Genomic DNA, 13,655 nt, shown 5'->3' on the forward strand with positions numbered 1-13,655 from the left:
AGGGAAACTGTTTTGTATTGTAAGCCTAAAAAACTATATGCTTCCCTCCAGCTCAGTTCACACATAACATGTGTGATTCTCATGATAATAAGGTGCCTGAGAGGAAAATGCTGGATTGATCCTGGCATTTGCCAGGCATTGGCCCTTTCCTTCTTTAGCGGAAAAAATAGGAAGTCTGTGGTTCACTTATTTTTAAGGCCTTTTGAATACAGTTTTCATCTGAAAATAGTTACGTTAATACAAAGATGTACAGTAATGTCTTGCAATAATACTTAATATAAAATGCTTTTTTGTATAAATAATGATGTTCTGAGCTGAATAATACCTCACTTGATATGAAAGCAAAAATTCTATTTTTCTTGTTTCAAGCTGAAATAACCCACATTCAGGATTCAGGCAATTTTAAATTTGACTCACTAGGGGTTTTTATAAGTATTTATCATTGCATATTTAGATTATATAATCAAGGTCTTACTTTGCTAATCAACCTCAAAGTAGCTGGTAATAGAATCCACTTGTTTTGTTTCCATGGAGTTATTAATGCTATGAAGAAATAAACTTCAGTTCATGGCAAAACTGGCTGGCATTGTGTACCGGAGAAAACCTGATTAAGACAGTGGTATTTTTATATAATTGGTTTGTGCCAAAAAAATGTGGTTTCATGTGCTGTTTTTCCCCAAGTTATATGAGAATAAGGGCTTGCTTTTATTTTGCAAAACTTTGTAACACTATCTTGAAATAGAACTACATATAGCACATAACTACATAAAGTATTGTAAATACATTCTTCGTGCATGTGTTTGTAGATAAATGATTAGTTAAAGAAAATCAACTTTTTTTTTTTTAATGTTAAATTTGTTTGGTTCTATAAGAAACTTCATGGTTAGAAGACATGCAAACCATCTAAGGTTATACTTAAGCAAAGTCTGAAGACAAGCAAAAAGGAAAGCCAGGTAAGCATTTATTTAACTACATGAATTAAGATCTTCTGAAAATATTTGTTTGAACTGCAGAACTTGAAAAAAGTGAATTTGTCAAATATATCTTACAATGCAAAATGAAAGGCAAAAAAACCTCGTTGAAATAGTGTAAAATTGTATATACAGCTCCTCGGAACTCTGATGTGTTGGTCTGCTGGTTCTGAGAAGTCCTGCATCCAAGATCCTCCAGAAGTCTGACATTTCAGAGCTAGTTAATTTTTCCTTAAAAAAACCCTGAAGTATAATAGTGTTGTTCACACAGGAAAATAGCTTCCTCGTACCCCTCTCTCTGTTTGTACCAACAAAGTAATTCATCACTAGAGGGGGTTTTTAAACTGTCATTTATGAAGGAGGATTCAACTGGTATATAGTTGGACCTAGTCATTCGAACCGTTAGGCACTTATCCTGCAGACTGATAAATCAGAGAAGTCATTGGTGGTGGAGACTGACAGAAAAATAAAGTGTCTCAAATGCACAGATATATGTTAAGGAAAAAGATGAGCTATACCAACAAAAGGTTTGCTATACCAATATATGTTAGAGTCTCTTGGTGTCCAGCATTACAGAAAACAAAAAGGTGATAGCATCATTTGCAGCTGAGAGTACGGGAGGATATCTTTTTTAAATTTATTAGAGGGCTGGTATCATGACTTATAGAAAAAATATTCTTGGAATTATTTAATGCTAACTCAGTTATACGCATGCCTTATAAAAAGCTGAATTTGGAAATATGCACAGGTTTTGAAAATAGTAATACAGTTGTATTTCAAGTTGTCTTTGAGGTCAACTCAGTGGGAAATCATTTTTGCAGGCAGCTTTGTTAGTACTGGGTATCATGTGGCTGTTTGTTTCATTATTGTATGAGTTTAAAATCGGATACAGATGCAAAAAACATTAAAACGTTTGGAATAATGAATAATGGTTTCAGTCTCTTGATACTGACAAATTTAGTATCTGCCACTGTTTGGAGTGGGAATACTGCCAGTGGAGGTCTAGTTTTATGAGAGAAGTTTGGTTTAATAATCAGCATTTTTTTGTTTGCTTTATGTAGGAGGCCAGTTCTTTGTGTATATGGTTTCATCTTCCTCTACTGTGTTGAAAAAACGCTATAAAATATGCATAAAAGCAAAAATTATTTTTATTTTGCTATGAAAACATAATTGAAGCATCATTAATTATAATACGCTGTTAGGAACTGGGATTTTATTAAGATTTGGGGGTTTTTCCTTTACATAAAGTACTGGATTCTGATCCCATTTAATTTTGGGAAACGAAGGTAACTGTCAAAATAACACTGTATTGTGGTTTGCTGTGACTACCAAAAAGGTGAGTTGGAAGATAACTGAAAATTCTGGAAGTCCATGGTGCTGGAGGAGTGGTTTCAGTGTTTGGTGTTAACCAAGTGTCTTATGGTTTATTACAGCTATGTAATACATGCTTATAAATACCTTCAGGAATGTAAAATAATAAGCTAGGCAGCTGGCCATCTAGGCTAGTAACAGAAGGATTGATCTTAGGTAGGTATAAAAGAAGGAATGATAATAAAAAACAACCAGGACTTAGAAAGCACACACACACAAAAAAAAAATCCCCTTTGGAAGTTACAACAGAGCTTCCTTGGAGCCTGTTGTACGTTCAGCCCCTGCCATACATTGCCTGGGCAGATTCTGAGACCAAATTATTCCAGTGGTGTGCTGGTCCGTGCCCCACCAAAACCAATATGAAGCTGTCCTACATTAACCTAGTTGCAAAACTGGGACCTGACATTAAGTTGGGGATCTAGCTGCTGCTGGGAGAGAGAATGTCCTCGTCCGAAGCGTCACTTAATTGAAGCCTTAGAAACTTTATGGATGCAAGAGCAGGGGAGGGGAGAAGCTTGCTTTTTGTGTGTGTTACACCTGAAGAGTTTGTCAGTATTTGGAAAGCTGCTCTTCACTAGTAATTAATGAACTATTATTAGTGTTTGAATCTCTGAAATAATTTTGTGTCTTGAATAATTTAAGATAGTGAGATTTCTGTAGTAGGACCGAACACTGTCTATTGCAAGTATGTGGTGCATGCTTATTTATATGCTGTGTATTGTGCCAGATATGACTTGAGACAGGGTGCTGAGTAATTCTTTGAGGACCGTAGCATGAGGTCTTTTTGCTCACTTGTCTGAAGGAAGATGACTTTCCAGGATTATAGCTAAAATGGTCTTATGTGGGCTGAGATCTATGAACCCTCTTCTGGCTACCTTTTTACATTAATGAGTTTTTGGACCAGTGCCATGCTTTCTTGTTGCATGAAACTGTGGCTGGGAAATCTCTTAAAGTTATGAAACATTTATTTGAGCTTTACTGAAAAATGCAAGCTTTTGCTCCCAATGTTATCAGTCGTCTTGGGCAGAAGGAGACATTGGAGTAAGTTACCTTTTAATGTAGATGGCTTAGGAACTTCCTTTGGGATTTAATTTTTTTTCCATTTTGTTTTTTGTTCCAAAATTGTCATCGTAAAATCTGAAGAAAAAAGCAGAGGCTTGTTTGCAGTATTTTGTCTCAGTGCCTGGAGAATATTCTAACTTTTGTTCTGCAAATGCAATCCTGATTGAATCCTGAATATATTCTATCATATCTGTTCTACATACACAAATGAGTTTACATTTTTGTGTGTGTTTTACATTGCTGGTATTTCTGATATAGAATATTACTTTGCGTTCACAGCAGGAGCTAAAAACAAATTTTGAATCTCAGCAAGGTTCCTGTGAATCAGAAATTTTCACTGCTGTTTCATGAGATTGAACAATACATCAAATACCAGTTCAAGACAGATACTAGTTTTCATGTCTGTATGCACTCCTGTTTAAGGTACTGTTATCTGCTAGACTGCAATGAATGTAAATTATACATTCCTCTTTCAGTTCCCATGCAAATTATGTAGCTTTGTGATGGGATCCTCTGTGGGGTAGAGCTTTGAGATAGATTTCCCTGGACTTCTACTTACAGTGAGCTCCCTAAAGAACAGAAAGGCTTTTCAATTTTCAGAAAAATGGGAGCAACTTAAAAAGGAGAGAATCAAAGTTAAGGCAAAACAAAGACATCATAAATCCCATGTGTCCCTGTGGAGTAGGTGTCAGCTTCGTCTCAGCGTGGTTCAGGCTTCAGTTTGGTTTTTAGGCTTGGTTTCAGTGCTGCCCGAGTTTCGCACTCTCTAGCCTGCAGGATGCATCTCTTTGCCACTCGTGCTGTGGTGGTACCTGTCTGCTCCTGTGCATGGAGCCTGTCATCTTTACAACACCCTTTCTTAGCTTCAGTGGTAGAATTTGAAATGGAGGTAATCGTAGTTAATTGTAAAAGACCTTTGTTCTTATTTTTTCTGCTCAGTTTCTTTATAGTGTATTTTGTATGAGAGTCCATGCCCATTTTAAAGTCTTGTACTGAGGATTTTCCAGTGGTTTGTCCATTTTTCATCTTTCCTTTAAATTAAATTTACTATGGTAAACCAGAGATGACTGTTAAAAGTAAGGTTCTGTTTTCTCTCCCTTTGAAGTATGAAGGAGTATAAAATATCACTGGCCTTTTTGGTTTATTTGCATCAGGCTCTTAATTACTTTATTTATTGCCTTTTAGAGGTAAGTGTGAAACTTGCCTGCCTTTTGATCTTAAACTACAAAAACTACTGTGTTAAAGGTCCTCATCATTTAAAATTCCCCCTGCTCTGTCTTCTTTGTAGCCATTCCTCATCTGTTCCTAGTAATTGCTATGAACTCTTTTTCTTGTCTCTTTACTTCATGAAATGCAAAACAGATAGCTGTTCATGACTTTGGCAGCTAAGGAATGTCATTTAACTGTTGAGACAAAGTTTATCTTTTTAACTATTCCACCTAAGTTGATACTACAAACCTCTACTGTAAACAGGACTGCAAAATTTTGCTGTCATTGACAGGTCAGGGAGAGTGATCAGCTTTTCAAAATTATTAATATAGACATATGTGTTGCTACAGTTGTTCCACTGCATTTTTCCTCTGCCTGCCTCCACCTGCTTTCCTTTCCTGAGCAGATGTGGAAGAGGCCTTGACACAGGCAGCACTTTTATGCTTTGCTTGCACTGATGGAAATTCTTGACTAATTATGGAGCTTTTACTAATCCTTTTTACTATCTTTCCTTGAAGGAATTAAGGCTTTCTGCATGGTCTATCTGCTGCACCCTCTCCTTTGCCAAAAGCCATGGGCTAATTTCAGCCAAACTTGAAAAAGCACAGTCTTCAGGGGTTTTTTTGTTTTGGTTTTTTTTTTTTTCTTAAAAGTGGATAGCTGGGTGAAGGAACCCCAACTGAGTGCTTCCCACTGCAGAGCAGCAGACAGAACTCACTTATGAACCTTCCATTATGCTCCAGCTGGTCAGGTATTTTGGAGGAGAGCATGCACGAGGACACAAAAGACAGAAGGTTATATTTCACTTCCTTTAAATTAGTAATAAAACAGTGCAGTGAGCTGAGCTCTTCTCAGATGGGGATGTATTGTAGCAAATTATTTTTCCTCTCCCATGCAAGCACTAGGCATCTTGGTAGTAAGAAAGTTGGCATAACTTCTCCCTTTAGACAAAAAAAAAAAAAAAGGCCTGTATTTCTTTGTGACCAGAGTATAAAGAATAAAAGGTTACAGATGTACAAGGGAGGATTGAGAATTTCTTCAACACATAAAAAATCATTTCCAGTGTAGATATTTTAGGTAGCTTATTCATACATTATGCTAAAGGGTGAGGAATGCCAGGCAATATTCCGCCTCCACCCCCCAAACATGAGCAAGACCTGAGAAACTGTTACATACTTCTGCATACCTCCTTATCAGAAATCAGATTCTCATCTTGGATATCTTTTCAGCAGAGAGGCAGTAGCTCACCTGAATTGCAGGTGACTTTACTGGATGATCCAGTCCCTTCCAATCCCATGTTCACAGCCTGGTGGTTGTAAACTGTGTGACATGTACCTACAAAATTCACCTCACAGTGGGGTAGCAACTTACTTGCCTTGGTATTACCATGATTGTTGCTGGTAGCCTCCTGAAGGCTGTACAGGTAGAACTGAGTTCTAAGGTGAGATTTTTTTTTTTCCTTAAACCAAGTACTATTGTGTTTGCACACTGACAAAAATAAAGCTAGTAACTTTATATTGAAAGGTGGAGGGGCTTGGCTGTGGGGGACAAAGATGCTGTTGATGAACAGCTCAAAAATATGTATACCAGTATAAGTAAAATAATGTGGACTCGTGACTGTTCATGCTGAGAAAAACAGCTCTGCTCTGGTGTCCAATTTACTTTCTCAGTACAGTCCGGGATTTCTGGGGAAACAATCAGCTATTTTCTAGAAAAGAAGAGCTCTAATTCTCCACATACTCTGGTTTTCATCCTTTGAAGAGTTTATACTTACAGAATATTTTCGTATCTTACATGTTAATAGCTAATGTCCTTTCACAGGCAAAATATTTCATTCACTAAACAGGAGTTTTTCCACGCAAAACTTCCTTCCACAGACTATTTCTCCTTGACAGGGGAAACTAACACCCTTCTAATACTCTGTACAGCAAGCAATGGCGCATCTACCAGTACAACAGAAAAAAATGCAAGAACATGCAGAAATGGTAAGAAAGTAATTACCAGTGTGCGAGAGGCAGTGTAAGATGAATGCTGAAAGTTGCTTTTTTCCCTTAATGTGAAGTAATTATTGGTGCAACAATGTCAACTGTTTATTGGTAGTGGTTTTTAGTGGGAGCAAACTGCTGAGGTTTTTTGTGGGAGCAAACGAAAACTTTTCCATGATTCCCCGAGTCAGTGTGTGGCAGTGCTGAGTGGCTGTTTTGGTGCTGGAAGGTGACCAGGCAGTGAGGTGCAGTCCCTCCTCAGCCCTTGTGTTCCCTGTGCCCTGAGCCACTGCAGCAGGATTCTGGCAGTTTCCAGGTGCAGAAAGTGTGTCACTACTAACTGTGGAAGTACCAGTAAGCCACAGTAGTAGTAGGCAGTCGTGCTGCTGGAGAACTAAAACAAAGTCTGACCATTTTTCCTTACAAGAGCTTTAGCTTAATTTCATTACCAAATCCTACTTTTTGGTAATTTCTCCTAATTAATAATAATTACAGCTTTTAAACATGTAAGTGATGTGGTCTACTTCAGAGGTGTGTAAAGTAACAAAACATTGTTGTTGTCAGTAACAAGGCTGCCTTTGGGTTTTTTTGATGCAGGGAAAAAAAAAAAATCTTCACACAATTGCTGAAGGTACAGCAGTACAAACCATAATTTTGAATCTACTTTTGAGAGGTTATAAAGTATACCTATAGAATGGCTTGAGATAGACCTATTTCTGTGACTTCTGAAGGATTATTTTAATTAATTATTCATGCCTTTGTATCAGCTGTCTTAGATCTGCATCAGATGTTTGATACATAAAGCATGGTTTCTTTTTTGCCAGTAAAATTCAACGGTTTTTTGCCTTTGTTTCAGAAGGACTTAGTCCAATGTGAAGGAGCCTTCCTGAGCAGAATGGATTCTGGCACTCAGCCCGTTGTTGCCAAAAGCAGGTTTTGGAGAGCTAAAATCTTGTGAACCTGCAGCATGTTCAGGAGTAAGGCAAGTGAACTGCAGGCCCTTAGAAAATAATGTTAAGACTTTATAATAGTCTCTAAGTAATTTTTATGTATCGTGGCATTGTGTTGGTGTGAAACCTGACTTGTAGCCTTTCACCTTCCCCTTCAGTTGTATCCTGACTGTTTTGGACTCTGTCAAAAAGCCACATAAAAAGGTAAAAAAAGCTAAAAGGCATTTATTTAATTTGGAGTTTGTTTTTAGGTAGACTGTGATTCTACAGTAATTTGACCACAGAGTTGTTTGTGTAGTCACTCTAGGTAAGTTCAGCATGCAAACAGTACGTTTGTTGTTCTAGCCTGTCTTCTGCCATTTAATGTGAATGTAGGTAGGAGTCTTTCTTCCAACTTCCATGTGCAGTACTGTTATTACATGTACAAAAAAAAAAGAGCATTTCTTTTCCTCTTTCAAGGCAGCAGAGACAGCTGTTGGTAGAAACTTCTGGCTATGCTGAAAACTGACACCAATTTCAGGCATTGTATGCCTTTTTTAGATCAGACTGGTTACTGATGACGTGGTTTCATAAAAGTGACAGTTGTGCATCTCTTGAAGTTGAACCATGGTATACTTGATTACATTATCAGTAATTGTTTTAAGTTTGAACAGACAATTTCCAAAGCTGACTTTCACTGGACTATCACATACAGGTAGATTCATTAGTACTAGCCTCCTTGCAGGTCAGCATTGCCCATTTTAAGTATGTGTATTTCTTTGAAGTTTTAATGCTGAGGTGTCTAGTAGAGTGTCAGGAGTTTCTTCCAGCTTGTAGCGAGACATCTGTGAACTCCCACTACAGGAGGAGAAGAGACTTTACTGCAAGCCTAAGTAAGTATGTTCTGTTTTCATCAGTATAAAACAAAAAACATTCTTAGGGATGTTAAACATTCTTAGGGATGAAGGACAAATTTCATTCATTTAGATGAAAAGCTTTATTTTTTCAGGAACTTTTCTTCCTAGAAATAATGGGCTATTTATTTGTGTAGTGAGCAGAATACTTGGCCTTTTAACTTAAGAACTTCTCATGGTCTTTCACAGCGTTTGTGGGGAACTAATAAAAAATAGTATGTAGAGAGACTTCTGTGCACACTAAGGTGTGCAAAAGTAGGGTCTCTTCTGCTCCTGAAACGTTTTCAGAAATCTAGATAACATTTTGCTTCAATTTTTTTTTCCTCCCTCCATCACCCAAGTTGTGGAAAGCCTTAAACATGAAGCTGAGATAGCCCCAGCTGAAGTAGCAGCTGCGTTTCAGGTAAGTTGCGTTTCACACGGAATGTATGTTTAGCAAGATGCAGAGACAGATAAGGAAACAGCAAGTGTTCTGCCTCACGCAGATGTCTGTCCCACTTGAGAACAGTTCCTCTAGGACCCTGGTCAACTTAAGCAGGGATACTTGCAGGCATGCTGGCATTCCTTTTCTGAAGGCAAGACTGCTTGTAATGTTCCAAGGATGTTTCAGTTTGACAAGCACAGGACTAAGCCTTTTAGGATCCAATTTTAACCTTGTACTTGTAAAAGAAGAGTAATTATTATTTCCTTATTTTAGGAACTGCAGTGCTAGAATTAAGATAAAGGGGAAAGCTTTGAAAGCAAAAGCAGCTTTTTTTTTTTTTTTTTTCCAGTAATTGAAAAATACCCATGTTCTAGTTGAAGAATAAACTAGCAGCCCCTCTACCAGCATAGACGTGGTGTGCTGACTGGGAGTGGAGGGGTGGGGTGGTATGTATGTGGTGTGTCTCTGCATCTAAGCAATGGGTTATACTGGACCAGAGCCTGACTTTCTAATTGCACTAACAGAGAGCAGCCTTAGCCTCTCATCACACAGGACTCCAGAGCCAGCACTCTGCCTCTGCCAGCAGCAGGTAATGCCAGGAAGCTCCCTCCTGTAAATACCACTTGTCCCTGCAGCAGACTCCAGCCATGAGGAGAGCTCTGGTAAGTGTCAGTTCACTACTTCTAATGCTTGGTGAGACCTAGAAGTGTCACTCTTGGGAGGCAGGGTATAACCCCTGCTGTAGTATGGTCACTCATAAATAACCCTTGCATGTCCAAATTACAAATGAATTAGATGATATAGATAGATATAAGGTAGTTGTTAAATGCAAACATACTAATACATATGTACAATTTATTTAAAATACTTTTTAACATACATATAAAAACCCCTCACTATTTATACAGTCTAAGTTCTAGCAACATATACAAATACTGAGCAACTACAATACATGCTGAGGTAAGAACTTACATTCTGGGAGAATACTCAAGCCAAACAAGATGACTGAAATACATTTTATATCCATATGTCTTCACATGTAAGAGAGACCCATTAAATGTACCTCTGCTTGTATTGTACACAGGAGAATTCTAATCTTAACTGTCTTGTGCAACTTAAATTTGGGAATCAATGTTTAACAGTTTGTACCATACATTTCTAAACCCAACTGTTACATAATCAAACTTATCTTCTTAGCCTTAGCAGATACCGTGTTCAAAGTTGAAAGCAGGGAGCAAAGCTTGGGACCAATTTCTTTCAGAAAAGGGACTTAAATTCTTAAAAACATCCATTCCAGTCAGCAGCTCATGCTGCTCAGATAATGAAACTGCATTACGGCTGCTTAAAAAATAACCCACTGTAGAGAAACTGTTTAATTCTTACACCATCTTAGCCTACAGTATATCCACAGTTCTACCGTTCCAGGCCTACAGTAAAAAATTAAATCCAAGTATGTTAATTTTACTAACTTGAACGCATCCATTTATTCTTGTGGTAGATTAATTTTTCTAAGCCTAAACTGATACAGTTTGAGAAGGCAGAGGTTTCTTAACTTGGCTGGAATGTCACATCTTGGTGCAAACAAATAACTTCCCACCCCTTTCAAATAAAATCAGCTCAGATAATTTCAAAGTCTTAGTTGCTGCTGAGGGGTAAGAACACTTACCTGTTTAAGCAAAACTTCAAAGATTGCAGACTAGTTTTATCAAGCAGAAAAATCTGCAATAACATTAGAAGTACAACTATAGGCAGGAGTTTCTTGTTCATGAATGGGTCTTATATACCACCCTTACTTACATTCACATTGAGGCTTAGACACCTAATTCTAAAAATAAAAAAATCAGTGAATGAATGAACAAAAAATTGTAGACTTGGGCTTTAAGAATACGTAATAACATATTCTGTATGTTGAATAGGCCACAAGTAATTTTGGATTTACTGAGTTTATCTATCTAGAGCCCTTGCTCACTTCAAGTGAGAAGTTAGGCTACTGTACTGGTATAAAGACATGGTGGCAGCCCTCTTGAACAGTAGTTTAGTTCTGATTTGGATGTTCTCCACCTAGTTTAGGGACCCTGGGCAATAAAGGCTGACTTGAATTACATCACAGAAACAGTAACCAGGGAAGTCCATAAAACTGGGCTGTGTAGGTAGGGGGTTTCACATGTATAAATTAATTCAGCATCCTCCCAACAGTGCTGTTACAATAAAAATAAAGCATTTTTATTGTGAGTTTTTTCTACTACTTAGGTTAAAAAGCTGTGCTTTGTTTCTAACAAGATAAAAAAATGGCAAATATGACATCCAAATTTTTTTCATTTTGTGATTACCTAGCTAAAACTAGTCTGCTTTATCCCAAATCGAAGACTGACTGCAATGTTTTCATAGTAGAGAACACTGGAACACTCAAAGGATACAAATTCCATTAAATGCTTCTGAAATGGACATTCTTTGGAACAGTACTGGTTCTCTTGCAAAGGTATTGGAATCTACTATACTTCTAATAAGAACAATCATAAGAAAAGCCCTAAGGCTTTTTCAGTTGTGCTAAAACGTACCATATGTGCTAAACACGTGTGTAACACAAACTGTGCACCATTAGAATATTTGTGTGCTTCCTTAAGCACTCACAAAAGTATATACATATCTTCCTTTGTATATGCTCACATCTTAACACACAACAATAGATACTCTGGGCAGGGGGACAGGGAAAACCTTTCTGAATTCAGTCACCTGGAACACCTAGATGCTTCTTGCACAGTGACCATCAAGGAAGTCTGAATTCGAGGCAGATGCCATTGAGTAGCCTTCACTTAGTAGGGAAAAATGTAAAAGCAGTTGCTATGTAGTTTGCTTGTATAACTTTGTGCCTCCTGGATCCCTAGGAAGGAACAAGACTGAGTGGCTTAAGGAGATGAGGCAGAAAACAGATTGCACGGACAACAGATTCTAGTTTTGGAAGACTTAACAAAAATGGTGGGAACCTTCTGAGGAACACACAGCTGCTGATTCCTAATCCTGTGAACAAAAGCTGAAATAACATGATTTAAAATCAAAACGATTTTATGCCACGAAGTTAATAGGATTTTTGCCATCAGTCCTGATGACAGTAGTTTTTAAAGTCCAAAGTTGTGCAGGCATTTTACAGGTTAAAATGAATTTTAGAAGCTATAGTGCTTACATACTGATCTTAGAAAGTTAGGAGCTTTGGGTTTGTTTGGGTTTTTTTTTTTTCCCCCAGAAATAGTACCATTAGCAAGAAATTATTGGCTTTCGTACTTTAAACTGTTTCTCCCGATTTATCATTCACATCTATGAATCACTGAAGCTAATCTTGAAGAGTTCTTTGCTCATGTCTGACAGACAATTGTACAGTAGTAATAAAGTCCATGGTTTTGCAGGAGACAAGCTGTAATTATATATACAGCTTCAGGAAAGGCAGAATTACTGGTTTCCCAGACTTCCAATACCACATCTTTTGGTTCAACACTGTATTATTTAAGACTAACAATACCAAAACAATGCAATTAAAAAATGAAACTGTCAGCTTTATGGAACTGGCTTTTAAAAACAAGCCATCACTCTACCTTACTCGTGAGCTAACTTAGTTCATCCTTACTCCCAGTGGAATGGGCCACGCTCTGTGGTACCTGGTACACCAACTCGTCGGTGGCACCTGGCCCCGGCTGCCCCTTTGGTGTATCGTACAGCGCCTGTGCTGATGATGTGCTGTCTGTCCTGGATAAGAGTTTATTGTAAGTTCCCACCAGTGGAGGAGCTTGATTCCCTGCAGCTTTGAAGGTGGAAATGGAAGGAATGCCAAGAGGTGTGCTGGGATGGCTGGACATGTCCATGATTATTGGAGTTGCATATTCTGGTCCAGTTATAGGTAGCGGTTCAGCGTAAGCGTGGTAAACTTCTTGTATGGGTGAATTGTAAGGGTCCAAATCAGCATAACTTGCTTCTTTTCCTTCCTCTGGTTTAAAGGTTGATCTCTGATGAAGCGTGCCGACAATTCCCCCTACCAGTGGCTGGGCATACTCTGTGTTGCAAGCCCCAACAAAACAAAATAAAAACACACTTAATGGAAATTTTTTTTTACAGTGGCATCACATCAAATGCAACCTGTGAATAGTGTCACGGAAATTATTATCCTAGATCAAACCAGTGGTCCTTCTCTGTCTGCCAGTGCCAACTGCTTTGGAAAAAAGTAATTTCCAACAAATAGTTAAAGCCACGGGGATAGCCATAACTTCCCAATTTCTCAGGTTTGTACTTCTTCCCATGTGAGCTGCAATTTCCCATGCTGTAAATCTGCCTCAAAACAAAGTTTTTTGAAATGTTCTTCCTTGCCAAATTAGAATTAAGTCAAATTATCCTGCCTAGCTTTGGATAAAAAGTGGTCCTTGGGGTAGAGGGTTTATCCTCTGAGGGGGGGAAGCCTGCATGTGGTCAGCTGAGATGTTTTAGTTCAACAGATCATCTGAGTTACAAAAGCTGGAGGTGAGAAACCTGGCTAGCTGGGTGAAAACAGACAAGCAGCCAAAAAAGAGAAAAGTAATTCTGCCTGCTGTGAAGCCATAATTCCTGCACATCCGCATATTTCTGCCATTGGTACATAAGCATAGAACCAAAGGCGGCACGGTCATCTTCCTCTAATGACTGGTTCACCAAGGAAAGAGCAAATATCATTATCAGTAATTCCTCCTTTTCTAGATCAAAAGAATTACTTAATCCATACAGTCAGTGTAGGGAACCAAGTGCCACATTTCAGATGTGTGCATAAAGAT

General features: G+C 38.1%; 1 protein-coding gene across 1 annotated transcript in view; it reads right to left on the reverse strand.

Moving 5' to 3' along the window:
• Positions 1-12,280: 12,280 nt before the first annotated feature.
• Positions 12,281-13,655, reverse strand: part of DCBLD2 (discoidin, CUB and LCCL domain containing 2) — a 176,933-nt gene continuing 175,558 nt past the window's right edge. The window contains exon 15 of the mRNA XM_010567668.1: positions 12,281-12,907. Within this exon, the coding sequence (XP_010565970.1) occupies positions 12,465-12,907 (443 nt within the window). The 3' untranslated portion in view covers positions 12,281-12,464. The remainder of the gene's footprint in view (positions 12,908-13,655) is intronic.

Source organism: Haliaeetus leucocephalus, unplaced genomic scaffold, assembly GCF_000737465.1.
Source record: "Haliaeetus leucocephalus isolate CR32 unplaced genomic scaffold, Haliaeetus_leucocephalus-4.0 Scaffold228, whole genome shotgun sequence".
Lineage (NCBI taxonomy): Eukaryota > Metazoa > Chordata > Aves > Accipitriformes > Accipitridae > Haliaeetus > Haliaeetus leucocephalus.